This window comes from Mytilus californianus, unplaced genomic scaffold, assembly GCF_021869535.1.
Source record: "Mytilus californianus isolate M0D057914Y unplaced genomic scaffold, xbMytCali1.0.p SCAF_4, whole genome shotgun sequence".
Lineage (NCBI taxonomy): Eukaryota > Metazoa > Mollusca > Bivalvia > Mytilida > Mytilidae > Mytilus > Mytilus californianus.
This window is the reverse complement of record NW_026262690.1, coordinates 36584804-36598941: the sequence shown is the minus strand read 5'-3', so window position 1 is coordinate 36598941 and position 14138 is coordinate 36584804. Positions and strand designations below refer to the sequence as shown.

The 14138-nt window shown below is 33.4% G+C and overlaps 1 protein-coding gene across 1 annotated transcript; it reads right to left on the bottom strand.

Moving 5' to 3' along the window:
- Positions 1–1553: 1553 nt before the first annotated feature.
- Positions 1554–10064, bottom strand: LOC127736914 (basic salivary proline-rich protein 3-like). The gene is made up of 5 exons (XM_052247479.1): positions 9913–10064; positions 5952–6012; positions 3342–4364; positions 2847–2880; positions 1554–1707 (listed from the first exon to the last, which is right to left on the bottom strand). Exons 1-4 carry the CDS (start codon positions 9973–9975, stop codon positions 2876–2878), a joined length of 1152 nt encoding a protein of 383 aa, XP_052103439.1. The 5' UTR covers positions 9976–10064; the 3' UTR covers positions 1554–1707; positions 2847–2875.
- Positions 10065–14138: the final 4074 nt, after the last annotated feature.

The window sequence follows — 14138 nt, the reverse complement described above, 5'->3', positions numbered from 1 at the left end:
AGTGCCAATGAGACAACTCTCCATCCAAGTCACAATTTGTAAAAGTAAACCATTATAGGTCAAAGTACGGCCTTCAATACGGAGCCTTGGCTCACACCGAACAGCAAGCTATAAAGGGCCCCAAAAATTACTAGTGTTAAACCATTCAAATAGGAAAACCAACGGTCTAATCTATATAAAAAACGAGAAACGAGAAACACTTATGAACCACATCAACAAACGACAACCACTGAACATCAGGTTCCTGACTAAGGACAGGCGCAAACAAATGCAGCGGGTTTAAATAACTTGATATTCCATATGTATGTATTGTTTCTGTATTTTACAACGATATTATCGGACTGATGTTCAAAAAGGCTTAGATGACGACGTTAAATTGCATACCGAAAAAGAAAAGAGGCTGATAATTAGAAGGATAATCAAACTCTTTAGAACTGGTCGATACCTCTGCTGGTGGACTATCAGTCCTCGAGAGTATCATCAGCCCAGAAGTCAGTACTTCGGTACTGACATGATTTATAACAACCTTTCTAAAATTGTCCGTTAATAAATTTTGAAATCGTTAGAAACTAAGGTTTTAACTCCCTCAGGCAAAGTTGACCTTAGATGGATTTGGCTATTTGTTTTATGTCATTTTTGGTTTATATAGCTCTTCAACTGTTTCGGTTCTTATACATCCTTGGCTTTCAAATTTCGGCTTTGAGCGTTCCCGGTGAAGGTAAATCCATGAAATTTATAACGTAAATGTTTTCATTTCTTTAGTCGAAGACAAACTCTCCACACCATGGCAAGAACACGAAAAACGACGAAAATACAAACAAAGTTAGCAAAAACAACATAGAAATGTAAAGACTCAGCAACACAAACACCACTAAAACCTGAAGTAATCTGACTGATGTATAGCATTGTCGACATCTATCAACAAATGATGCTAAAACCGGTGCTTATGAGGCGTCTGGAACTTGCATAATGATTGGGGGTTTTGCAGAGTAGTGAAATCCTTACTTTGAATTAAGACCAGTAATAAAAAGCGCTGTTATTTGGCTTTTGATTTTATAGGTTGCGTGTAGAGATTTTGTTTCTCGAATAGTTATCCTGTCGTTTTCATAAAAATTATTCCAAAAACAACATATATGTTTTTGGTATTTGATGTAAATGACTCTTGGGCTATACTACAAGAAACTTTTGGTTTTATCAGCTCTTCAACATTTGTATAAGTTTGAGTTTTTAAATTTTTTGGCCTCAAGCATCACTGAAGAGACATTTATTGTCGAAATGCGCATCTGGTGCAGTAAAATTGGTACAGTTAATGCTATTTTGATTATTTATGTATTTGAGTTTCTGTTTCATTGGCGTGTTCCCTTTCATTCAATGATTTTTTTCGTCAAAATATCTAATCCTTAAATACACACTGAGAGCTAATTTAATGCGAAAACGCAGGTCTGTATTTTTACGAAATTGTTTATCTATAAAACTTTACATATCATTTTGTATGATATTCAAAGAAAATTTAAAACATAAAAATTGTGCTGAAACTTAAATAAAAGAAGTCATTTGACTTGTAAATTAATTTATTTTACGATGATAGTACATGCAAATTACAAAAGTACAAAATGTAATGGGAAAATGTTCACTACCTTTTCAAAATTTGAAAAATGTTTTCTGGTGTATATGTACATCCACCAATGATAACAGCGGTCGATTTTCCTGCAATTATAAAATAAAAGGTTTATAATGTATACATATCTTAGAGGAATGTGTAAACTATAGAAATTCGTTTTGTTAGTAGCTATACAAAAAATGGTCCTTGCCAAATAGCACCTCCTAGGTCTGAAAAAAAGTATACGTCTTGACAGTTTTTTTTTTCTTTTTCTGTGAATAACATGCGATGCTGATGACACATGCACATCATTTGTTCAAAAAACTTCTTATCCTTTTGGTCTTATTTGTTCAGTCAAAGTACGATTAAAACCTTTCATTGCGACATGCTTTGTAAGTTGAGTATGCTGTTACTGTTTTATCACAGGTACGTTTAGACTGTCTCCGGAATAAATATGAAATGAAAGTTTATTTTATTCAGTACTGTTTCAGATTTTTATCTGAAGAATGAAAATGCAGACATGCCAAATAATAGTCGATACCATTTTATACTATTTTAACCGATTCAAAAGTTGAAAATGGAGATTTTTAAAGCCATATTCCAGTGTATTCCGCCATTTTGGTTTGCAAATGTCAAGAATTTTATTTACTAAAATCAGCAAATTCTGATACAGAAATGCAATATGTTTGTAGGATGTTTTGTAAATGATGAATTGAATGCTGTTATCTTATGGGAATAACTCATTTTACAAATTAAGATAATATTTTGAATGTGTATAAGGAGATTTTTCCCCAGTTTTATAATAACAATATCTTTATTGTCATATAAACATAATTAGTTTGTGACAAAAACATATATAGAGTGTAGTACTACTGTAAATGTAACTATTTTGTTAGGTATAATAAAAAACGAGTACGGTGACGAACTTTTCCTTTTAGTTTTATAAAAGAATTGTATACGACATATCTTCTCAAAAGTCTATCCTTCTTTTATGTATAATACTCCCGGTTTGTTTATATTCCCAAACTGACTTAAAATACCATAAAATGTTTCAGTTTAACACTTCGACACGTCATGAAATAAATTATACGCACATGAATCATAACAAGTTACTTTCATTGGTTTATATTTTGATTTCAATGTACACGTTTTTGTACTCTGTTTCGTGATTATAATTTCATCAGATGATATTCATCGGAACTTTAAACTCATATCCGTAAATTTAATACACTAAAATACTATTTACCTTAGCTAGAATTATCTCCAGTGGTGTGTTCATTCTGAAAGTAAAGATAAATGTTTAGAAATATGTTAATGGATACTATGTGCATTTGTCAATCTTATGAATATTTCAATTCATTTCTTTTAAGATAGAGGCACTATACGATGCAGTTCATGATTTTTTCCTGAAAGAAGGTAAACAAATGTAAAATGATTCCAAAGGCTCAATTAAACAAATCATGTTATTAGATGTCGTTTAGATCAACGTTGAGCTTTTAAAATAGACTGCAAATGGGTAACATGTGGTTTTTTTTTCTTTTTTTTTTAAACCCTAACAGTCAAAATTAAATACAAACGATCCAATTTCTATAAGTAGTGTTATCATATTCACAATGTATTAATTCTGTATTTTTTTTTAGCTATTTAGCTAAGCTTTAATAAAATTCAGGTTCGGTCATACTGAAAAAGGTAATGAGACAAATAACTCCTAGTATTTGAAATGTAATCACTGAAAACGCACCTTCCAACTGTTCAATGTCAAGTTCAAGTTCACGAAGCATTTTGTCAAGCTGTTTTTCTGATGGTCGTGGACCTTTTCCCTTTCTGGGTGGTTGACCAGAAGGCCTTGGTCCTTTCATTGGCGGTCTTCCAGAGGGTCTTGGTCCATCTCTTTCTGGTTGCCCAGTTGGTTTTGGTCTGTCACCATCAAGTTCTCTCTCTTCTGGCTTTGGACGTTTTCCTCCCTTTCCTTTCATTGGAGGTCTTCCAGAAGGTCTTGGTCCATCTCTTTCTGGTTGCCCAGTTGGTTTTGGTCTGTCACCATCAAGTTCTCTCTCTTCTGGCTTTGGACGTTTTCCTCCCTTTCCTTTCATTGGAGGTCTTCCAGAAGGTCTTGGTCCATCTCCTACCTTTCCTTTCATTGGAGGTCTTCCAGAGGGTCTTGGTCTGTCACCATCAAGTTCTCTCTCTTCTGGCTTCGGACGTTTTCCTCCCTTTCCTTTCATTGGAGGTCTTCCAGAGGGTCTTGGTCCATCTCCTCCCTTTTCTTTCATTGGTGGTCTCCCAGAAGGTCTTGGTCCATCTCTTTCTGGTTGCCCAGTTGGTTTTGGTCTGTCACCATCAAGTTCTCTCTCTTCTGGCTTTGGACGTTTTCCTCCCTTTCCTTTCATTGGAGGTCTTCCAGAGGGTCTTGGTCGATCTCCTCCATTTTCTTTCATTGGAGGTCTTCCAGAGGGTCTTGGTCTGTCACCATCAAGTTCTCTCTCTTCTGGCTTCGGACGTTTTCCTCCCTTTCCTTTCATTGGAGGTCTTCCAGAGGGTCTTGGTCCATCTCCTCCCTTTCCTTTCATTGGTGGTCTCCCAGAAGGTCTTGGTCCATCTCTTTCTGGTTGCCCAGTTGGTCTTGGTCTGTCACCATCAAGTTCTCTCTCTTCTGGCTTTGGACGCTTTCCTTCCTTTCCTTTCATTGGAGGTCGTCCAGAGGGTCTTGGTCCATCTCTTTCTGGTTGCCCTGTAGGTCTTGGTTTGTCATTGTCATTTTGTTCTGAAAATATAGTATTTGTAGTTGTTATATTTGTTTTTATTCTAGATCTGTATGTACAAATGCAATATATGTAAAATAATTTTTATATGTTAAGTATATTAGTAATACGCAAGAATGAACGAAAAAAGTAAAATAACAAAAACACCGAACTCCAAGAAAAAATCAAAACGAAAAGTCCCTTAACAATTGGCAAAATCAATAGCTCAAACACATCAAAAGAATGGAAACAACTGTAATATTCCTGTACAGGCATTTCCCTATGTAGAAAATGGTGTGTTAACCCTGGTTTCATAGCTAGCTAAACCTCTCACTTATATGACAGTCGCGTAAAATTTCATTTTATTGACAACAATGTGTCAGCAATACAAACAGACATAAGTGTTTCTCTTTTCTCGTTTTTATATAGATTAGACTGTTGGTTTTCCTGTTTGAATTGTTTTACATTAGTCATTTTTGGGCCCTTTATAGCTTGCTATTCGGTGTGAGCCAAGGCTCCGTGTTGGAGGTTCGCACTTTGACCTATAATTGTAATGTTTACTTTTTACACATTGTGACTTGGATGGAGAGTTGTCTCATTGGCACTCGTACCACATCTTCTTATTTCTATATAATAGGTAAAAATGTAAAAAATTGGGATGCAGTAGTCAACATTGTGTTAGTATCTTAATCACTATAAGACAAACAACTAAGTCAACAGAGAAAACAAAATGGCATGAAGACACTCTATAGACAAAGCACATAATGAAAGAAAAAATACATAAAATGACCATAGCACAATAACACAATGTACAAATACCGAACCACGCCAAAAGGATATTACCAAAAAATGGACTAAACAGTAATGGCTATAAATATACAAAGACAAATTAACAAGTAATTAAGATGATAAACAATGTCAGTACCTAAAATCTATACTTCAAGATCATCATATACTATTTGTGAAGTTGATACTGAATATTTATCAAAAAGGTCTTGGTATCTTCCGATAAACTTCTTTAGAAAAAATGAAGAGACGTTCTTTGACATAATCCTTGTTCATCAACTTTTTGCTCAGACACTGGTGACATTTAATAAAGTCTGAGTAGCAGCTGCAAGCTCTTGAATACCGAATGAGTTGGGAAAGGTATATCCCATATGCAGGTGAAGTTGGTTTATTGCTGCTAAGGTCGGGGGGGGGGGGGGGGGGATTTATAATTTCAAAATGAAAATCGTCTCGTTTGTCATAGATTCTGGCACTGAGATGACCGCTTATGTCAAATTCGAGGTACAAGTCTAAAAATGAGGCGGGTAGCAGATATACGTATTTTAAAACGGTTTTGTTCCTTTGCTATGTTAGTCATTTGTTTTATTATTTCACTTATTATGTTGCTGTAGTATTTCGTCAACGTAAACCATGTTTTTATAATAGTCACCATTCTTATGACGGTATCTTGTCGTTTTGGAAAACGAAAAAGGACATATGGAATAAAACGTACGCATTATTATTTGTTCATGATAAAAAAATAATTTTAATTTACTCAGCAGTGTTAGAATTTAATTTTCAAAAGTACTCACATCAGATCGCATTGTGTATACGAAGTAACTTACCTTGCCTTGCTCGATCTACTATCCATTCCAAAAAGGATTCTTCTTGTCTTAAATTCTCCTCCTGAGTAAAAAAAGAGAGGGAGGTTTACCATTTGTAATGAATACGACAATAGCAAAATATTGCCAAATAAATACCAGCTTAGTAATCAACATATATGTCAGCAAAGTCTAAATGAACATTAGAATAATATACTTCTTACCTTGTTGAAAGAAGCATTTGCAAGGCACAAGCTCCCTAAGAGCACGATAAACAAGGTGGTCTTCATAGTTTATGCTGTTAGGAAATTTCTCTTACTAGTATTTATACACTTTTTGTTCATGATTTGTGACGCATTAACTGTCAATTTTAATCTGGAGATCACGCTGGTCATGTTAAATTTACCCCCATCCACAAACAGCTATTCTTTCTATTGTCCAGGGATATGGGAGTTTAACTAAAACCGTTTACTTAAGGTATAACATGACCTTATTATTCAACCCTATGTTTAGGTATTACATTCAGTTCCTATAGCCTCATTGTTAAAACTTATAAAGAAATTTATGAGAGTAAACCTCTGAGAAAATAAAACACTTTTCAAAAATAATATTAAATAAAGTAACTAAATGAATAAAAGAAAGAGCATAGTTTGCGTAACAAACGCTATCAAAGAATGGCGCGTTCATCTTTCATCTGATTGAGAGTGTTTACCAAAAAGAAGGTCTATTGTATAAAATGTATACCGAACAAATTTTAGATAAACAAAACTAAAAAAATCAAAATCATTAATAGTTCATGTTTTCAATAGTTATTAGTATGATCTTAACACGATTTCTAAAATAACTCGCATATCGATCAGAGTGGTCTTAAAGCACTTAAACAACTCGCAATTAAATTCTTATGAATAAAATGAGATGTTGGGTATACGTTTATGAGACAGCAACACAACAACACATAGCCAAGACACGTAAAGGTAACATCACACAGTCTTTAATAGTGGACATAACACAACGACACATAACCAAGACACGTAAAGGCAACATCACAGTCTTTAATAGTGGACATAACACAAAGACACATAACCAAGACACGTAAAGGTAACATCACACAATCTTCAACAGTAGACATAACACAACGACACATAACCAAGACACGTAAAGGTAACATCACACAGTCTTCAACAGTAGACATAACACAACGACACATACATTTGTAACCAAGACACGTAAAAGGTAACATCACACAGTCTTCAACAGTTGACATAACACAACGACACATAACCAAGACACGTAAGGTAACATCACACAGTCTTCAACAGTAGACATAACACTACGACACATAACCAAGACACGTAAAGGTAACATCACACAGTCTTTAATAGTGGACATAACACAACGAAACATAACCAAGACACGTAAAGGTAACATCACACAGTCTTCAACAGTAGACATAACACAACGACACATAACCAAGACACGTAAAGGTAACATCACACAGTCTTCAACAGTAGACATAACACAACGACACATAACCAAGACACGTAAAGGTAACGTCACACATTCTTCAACAATAGACAGCCGTACATCAACTTCATTTGAACTTTGGTGGATAGTTATCTCATTGGCAATCATACCGCATCTCCTTATTTTTATATCTGTACAAAAATTCAAGGTCTAAATCGTCCAGAGTCTAAAACGTTGTGAATATGTTAAACAGAAACTATCAAAGATCTAATATCTACACCATATTTTCCATTTAATAAAAAACATAAAGATATTACATAAGACTATCATGGACTATACTAATGATTAATGACACGCACACGAATATGCGGTGGAGTTAAACTTTTTTTATATGTCCCCTTTACCTTGTTAAACCTCGATCAATGGCCAATGACTAACAATGGTACGTGCAAAAATAAAAATTAGTACAGGAAAAGTTTTAGCTTCATAGTATCGGTATAATAGACAATAAGAAAACAAGAACAAACAATGTTTCTTTTTTTTTCAATTGACAATTATATATTTATTTGCTTATCTATACCTGAAGATGTTCTGATTGTTTGTGTTTTTGCTTAACGTCCGTCTAGTGACATTTTTGTATATTCGAGACAAGAACAATGTAAATAAATAATAAAATTAATAGGTAAGCTCTACAGAGTGAGTCGAACGAGACGAAGGATGGGAAATTTGGACTGCAACTGGAAAATGAGTAAATCATGGGAAAGGCTTGAAGTTATTGCAACCGGCTACATACGAACCACTCTTTTTTCTTATAAATTAAAGGAACTTCAACGTGTACAAAGCGTAGAAGTGTCCTTTCACGTGTTACCAGATTGAACGTACAAAAATCCGATCGCACGTGGCTACGTATTTATTTATTACACACAGACAAACTGACGCTGTTAAAGGGGGTTGTAAACCTCAGTAAATCTTGGGGCTTATTTTATTTTATTTTATTGTTCCACCTTTGAACCTCCTCCCAGCAAAGTATTTTCTGGACCTACTTTTAAATATGAATAAAAACCAACAACATATCCAAACAATGGCACGCCACTAAGTTCCCAATGAAACAAGATTGGTAAAAAAAATAATTTTCAAACAACAACGTACAACAACGTTCTTAAATAAAAATTAAACTGATCCAAGGCTCGCAAAATTGAGTCTATGACAAACGAAATACAGCAATAGTCAACCTTTTAAATCCATTTCCTTTATTTTCGGCACTTCATTTGTACAAAAGTCATTCGATCGAGGGCATGTGTATTTCAAGTTTAAACCAAAGTGAACCAAAAAAACCCCCAAAAACGATAGTTTCTAAAAGAGAATGTGGTTTCATGATGTCCTGAGAAGAAGAAACACTTCTTAAGACTTACAAAGTGTACACAAACTTGCATTGCGTGCGATAAGTTATGATTAACATTGCAGTTTATGAAACTTTAAGCTTACTTTTTTGACATTGGAAGTGTCTGAGATAGTGTTTGTTTATAAATTGGAAACACAAATTTGACAATTTGAGGGAAGCGGGGACCTTGGAGTACAAGTTATTTCATGTCTGTTCCTTTGTATCTACAATTTGTTTATTTTGAAGTTGGTTATTCTTTTTATACTGGTCAATATGACAAAGTTAAAAACACAAATTGTTGTAGTTGCTTTTAAGCTGCCTGTTTCATCAATTAAAATATAGATCTCTGATATCGCTATGCCCAGAAGATGTTACAAAAGTGAAACGAGCATACCGTACGTGTCAGATCTTCGACAAATAACGCTTGCTGAGATATATTTGAATTTTAATCAGATTGCAACTTAGATATAGTGACCATTTGCTAGGGGCATTGGCTGTTTGGTACACATACAAAAGTTCATTAAATCTACATCTCGAATATGAATAAAAGAAGATGTAGAGTATAAGTCAATGAAACAGCAATCCAACGTCAGGTAAGAATAGCAAATTGAGTCATAAAATTACCACCACTATGGCAGACTTAAACCTAACAGCCATAAGAAAGAAACATAGATCAATATATTTGTGTGCAAAACTTCAAATTGCATCAAAAAATTTTAGGGATCACAGCAAATTGTGAAAATTTATTGCATAATAATATCAAGCTGTTCTTCTTATTTATGTCTCCAAATTCTATTGCACTGTAAATTAAAAGGAAAGAAACAGAAATTTGAATTAAAAAAATCTATAATTAAGGTGACATTTGTAAAGCTCGATTTGTCTTTAATAGCTTGTTCGAGCTACATGTTATACATAAGCACAAAATGCCAATTTACCGAACCTGATAAATGTTTAACTTAAAGGTATATTTGGCTTTTGCAGTTTTCTAAGATGAGATAAATAAATTACTTACGTCAAATTTCTTTATATTGTCTTGTACAAAAAAAAAATAATCTTACAATGTGCACGTATGTTTTAGAGCAATGCCTTTTTTTATCCAAAAACTATCACTCTTAATTAAAATTAACATAAAGTACTTACCTTAGGATAGGCTTGTGAAATGCACAGGAAACCTAGAAGGACAACTACTAATTTCAGATTCATTTTGATCCCTGGTGATCAGAAGAGAAATTTCTTCAGTTTTATACTACAATGTTATAGTGCAATGTTGTGCTGATTTTTCACTTGCATTGTTCGTTAAAAAAAAATCACGATTTCATGTCTTAGTTAGAAGGATAAATAAAGAGGATAGAGTTAGATATTGAACTAAAGACATCACATGATAGGATATTTAACTCGATCGTTTTTATTCTTGACATTCAAATCTTTTCTATCTCAATTTTGAGGAATTTAAATCGTGAGAAAAATTCTGTATTGATATTTTCTTCTATTGTTAGTAAAAAAGGTCTAGATTGATAGTCCTTTTGTCAGGATGTCAGCCCCAAAAAATTGAAACCTTAGAATGACATTATAAAAATAAAAAATGTCTGTAAGTAGTCCCGCAACAATTTATACAGTCTATTTTATGAACAGGTTGCAATTGTGTTGGTAGATGAACATATACTAAATAATATGTCCCATTACACTTTAAGCATGTCTGAATTTTATAGCATTAATATCCTGTGGTTATTCGTCCTATAAATAGGCATAACATATTTGCTAACAACAAAACTACTAAACCAAGGGTTCTTTATGGTGCAGTTACAGTAATTTCTTAAAATTGTGTCATGGTCACCACCATGACTTTGTTGACCGATGTGACACAATCTGTGAAGATGGATATGTTTTATTTGTCACAACCACAATGCCATTCTACTTTCCACGTTTATGACTATCAAGGAAGGAGACTTAGAAGCACAATGTTACTTGTCAACGGGTGAGACAAGTCTTGCTTTATCTTTTCGTAGCACCTGATTTAATTCCTGTGTGTTGGTTGGTTCGTGCATTGGAGCATCCATGAAATTGTCTGTCGGTTTCTAATTTTGGAAAAAAATGGAAGCTTGAACTAGGCATGAAAATGCAACCATAACATAATGAAGAAGGGACAGAGACAATTTGTCTAAAAAGAAGCTACTCACTAAGAGTCATTACGTAGATTCGAAGTAATATATTCAAAGGATTTACAGACGCCGTCAGAATTCGGTTGGCCGTTAGTGATATATGTCACAGATGACCACGTAAATGTTCTATTTGTCTTATCCACCGTCCTCTTTTCCTAGTTTCTGAGCATCACCTTAATACCTGGTTTGTAATTTTCATAAACAACAAAATAGTGTAAGTAACTGCTTTCCCTTTTGGAGCAAATGTTATTTCTCCCCGTATTTTGGTGGAATTTATTTTGCTTAATCTTTAATTTTTGTTCAGTTGTTGTCCACATGTGTTTATCTTTCGAATTTTCGTCGAGTTATGGTTATATGATATCAAAAAATTATCAGGATGTTTTGTATCAATATTCTATGATGAGATCTAAACAAATGTAGATTTAACCCTCCACAAATTCGTATGCTTGTAATTTTTTTACTGTTTTTGAACGATTTAGAGTCAAGGTGCCTTATTCTCTCCTTATTCTACCAGAGTCAATAAACTTTGGTAATATTTCATTATTTTGTTGGAATTATGTTTTGGTTATATACAAAAACCATATTAAAAACTTACCAAAAAATGTTTTAAACATAAAGTGGGTTTAATCTGATTGCCAGGAGAAATAACCAATACTTGTTTGTGTATATCAACTATCTCTTAAGCGAAATATAGGATATTGTCTTTAAAGCGGTAAAAAAAACTGATATCTATAAACGAATGACGGGTAATTGATTCCAAAAGACAACTCTCTACACTACATGACAAGATCTTAACTGCTCCAACTCAAAGTAAAGTTGTGAAATAGTGTTAATAGATAAAATAAAGGACTTGTAATCAACAACAAATTTTCTGAAGGATTAAAACATTAAGATATAACTTTTAAAAAAACTCGCAAAGTCGTCAACTTATAACAGGTGCTTGAACATGTGACAGGGTTAAAGTAGTTTACTTTATCTTTGATCCTCCTCCTTTTGATAGAGATATGTAGACTAACAAAAGGTACATTAAAGAATGTACAACAAAAATCAGAACAGAAAAGTTGTTTAATCCTTTAATTATGTTGTAATATACAACAGAAAGACAAGTAAAACAATATTGAATAATAATGTACAATTTGCTAAATCAAATAAATAACACATCTATGGTTATATCAACGCATAAGCGCATAAAAGGTACACCAAAACCATTTTTTATCAAGTTTTCCAATGGTAGCTATAACCTGAAATTATTGCTTCGAAATAATGTATCTGTGCATCTGGTGCAGTAAAATTGGTACCGTTAATGTTATTACTAGTCTTCTTCCGTTGATAGACTGTTAGTCCCCGAAGGTATCACCAGTCTAGTAGCCAGTACTTGGATTCTGGCATGAAAATACGGATATTGTGTTATTCAAGTTTGCTGTTACAAAATATTGGAAATAATTTTAAATAAAGGAATATATCTCCCTCATGCAAAGCTCTGATTCCTTGCCCGGCGTTTTTGGTTTATAAGCTCTTCATTCGTATAATAAATTTTGGCTTTTCAAATATAAAGAAATACTACAAAAAAGTATAAGTCGACATCATGACCAAAGGATAAAAAGAAAAAGACAAAAGTATTTCACAGAATCCTAAATTTAGCAACGCATATCCCACCAAAAATTCATAGAACTCTATCTAGAGCACCGAAGCGATAAGCAGTTTTTGCTCCAAAAATGTATCTCGTAATTGCACTCGTGTTAAAATCCGATAAAAATACAACTTCTGAAGGAACAGTAGACTTTACTTGTGACACCCGTTGTATTGCTATATGATTTGTTGCAATAGTTGATAATTCGTAAACGAGAAAAGAAAGGTTCTGTTGCTAAAACATACGAAAGACATCTGTAGTCGTCTGTATCGCAGATATTCCGTAAAACTGAAAAAAAAACACAATCTAAATGTTTTATTTCAATCATGTCTGTACGTAAGAACATGTTACTTGTATGATGGTACGGTTGGTACCTTAGGGACTGACAGTTCACCAACATAAGTACCGGTTTAGTGATTGTCTGCAGATTACAGACTACACAACACGTGTTTCAGGAATACACGTAACCTTCAACGGGTTTTGATCAAAAACAGAAGTAGGGGATACAAAATAAGCTTTTAATACATCAAAGCCCAAAAGGATATAAAGAAAACGGTACTTAAAAAACAGAACAACAAAACAACCAGTACACAGTGATAATTACGTGATATAAACCACTTTTCATTTTTTTTAATTAGGTTCGGGAAGAGTTTTTTCTTGAAATGTAAGACTCGAATGGTTAAAATTAACTTATTGAATTCAATGTGTCACGTTTGGTTTTCACTGATATGTAATTAACCTCTGTCCTTTTTTCTGCATAAATTGTCGAAATTATTTCATTAATGTCCTTTTATGTCAGACCTCATAGGATTGCAGATGGCATATGTTCTAAATGCTACAATTTTGAATTATTCAATTTGAATTATTTGTGGTGATATCATCAAGACCGTCTTCATTATCATGGACATAAGGAACCTCTTCCCAAATTTAATAGCATTTTTAAAGGAATTTGTCTGCGTGTATGGTCCTCTCGAGCGATATCGGCTATTCTTGTTTAAGAACTGTACAAACGGGTAATTGGGAGAATTCTTTGCACGTTAATTGAAAAGGAGAGCAAAAAACACCCAAACATGAATATATGATCGTCGACAATATATCTTTGTACGGCGAGTTTTAAGCAGGCAACTGAAAATACTAAAGTACGTATAATGGAGTGTTTAGAATAAAAATATATAAATAAATCACAACAAAAATAAAAAGCAAACAGACACCATAAGTACCGGAACCCTTTTCAATAGTCTTTTATCTTTTAATTATTTAAATGCTTTACTTGCTTGTATTTTCCCACCTTGAGCTCTAGCTTATTGATATTTTAATGGACTCTCGTTGTAACAGAGATTACTTTTAACAATATATATATAAGACGATAAAGATACGCATGTAATATATATATTGTTAGTTTTGTTATTCTAGAGTTAACGGTATATATATTTAACAATTATTTGATAAAAACAAATATTTTTGAATAACGCACGAGTTTTTTGTTTAATTTTAACAACCGTACGACAGTATATTTTTGAGGTCAATTAGACAAAGTTATTTGTCGTCACAATGAACTTTAGAAATTCAATTCGTTA

Excerpts from the sequence above, each read along its gene's own strand:
- LOC127736914 (XM_052247479.1), bottom strand. The coding sequence starts at position 9,975 with ATGAATCTGAAATTAGTAGTTGTCCTTCTAGGTTTCCTGTGCATTTCA. Across the intron at positions 6,013-9,912 it reads TTTCACAAGCCTATCCTAAG|GAGGAGAATTTAAGACAAGA; the intron begins GTAAGTACTTTA and ends TTTTTTACTCAG. Across the intron at positions 4,365-5,951 it reads AGTAGATCGAGCAAGGCAAG|AACAAAATGACAATGACAAA; the intron begins GTAAGTTACTTC and ends CTATATTTTCAG.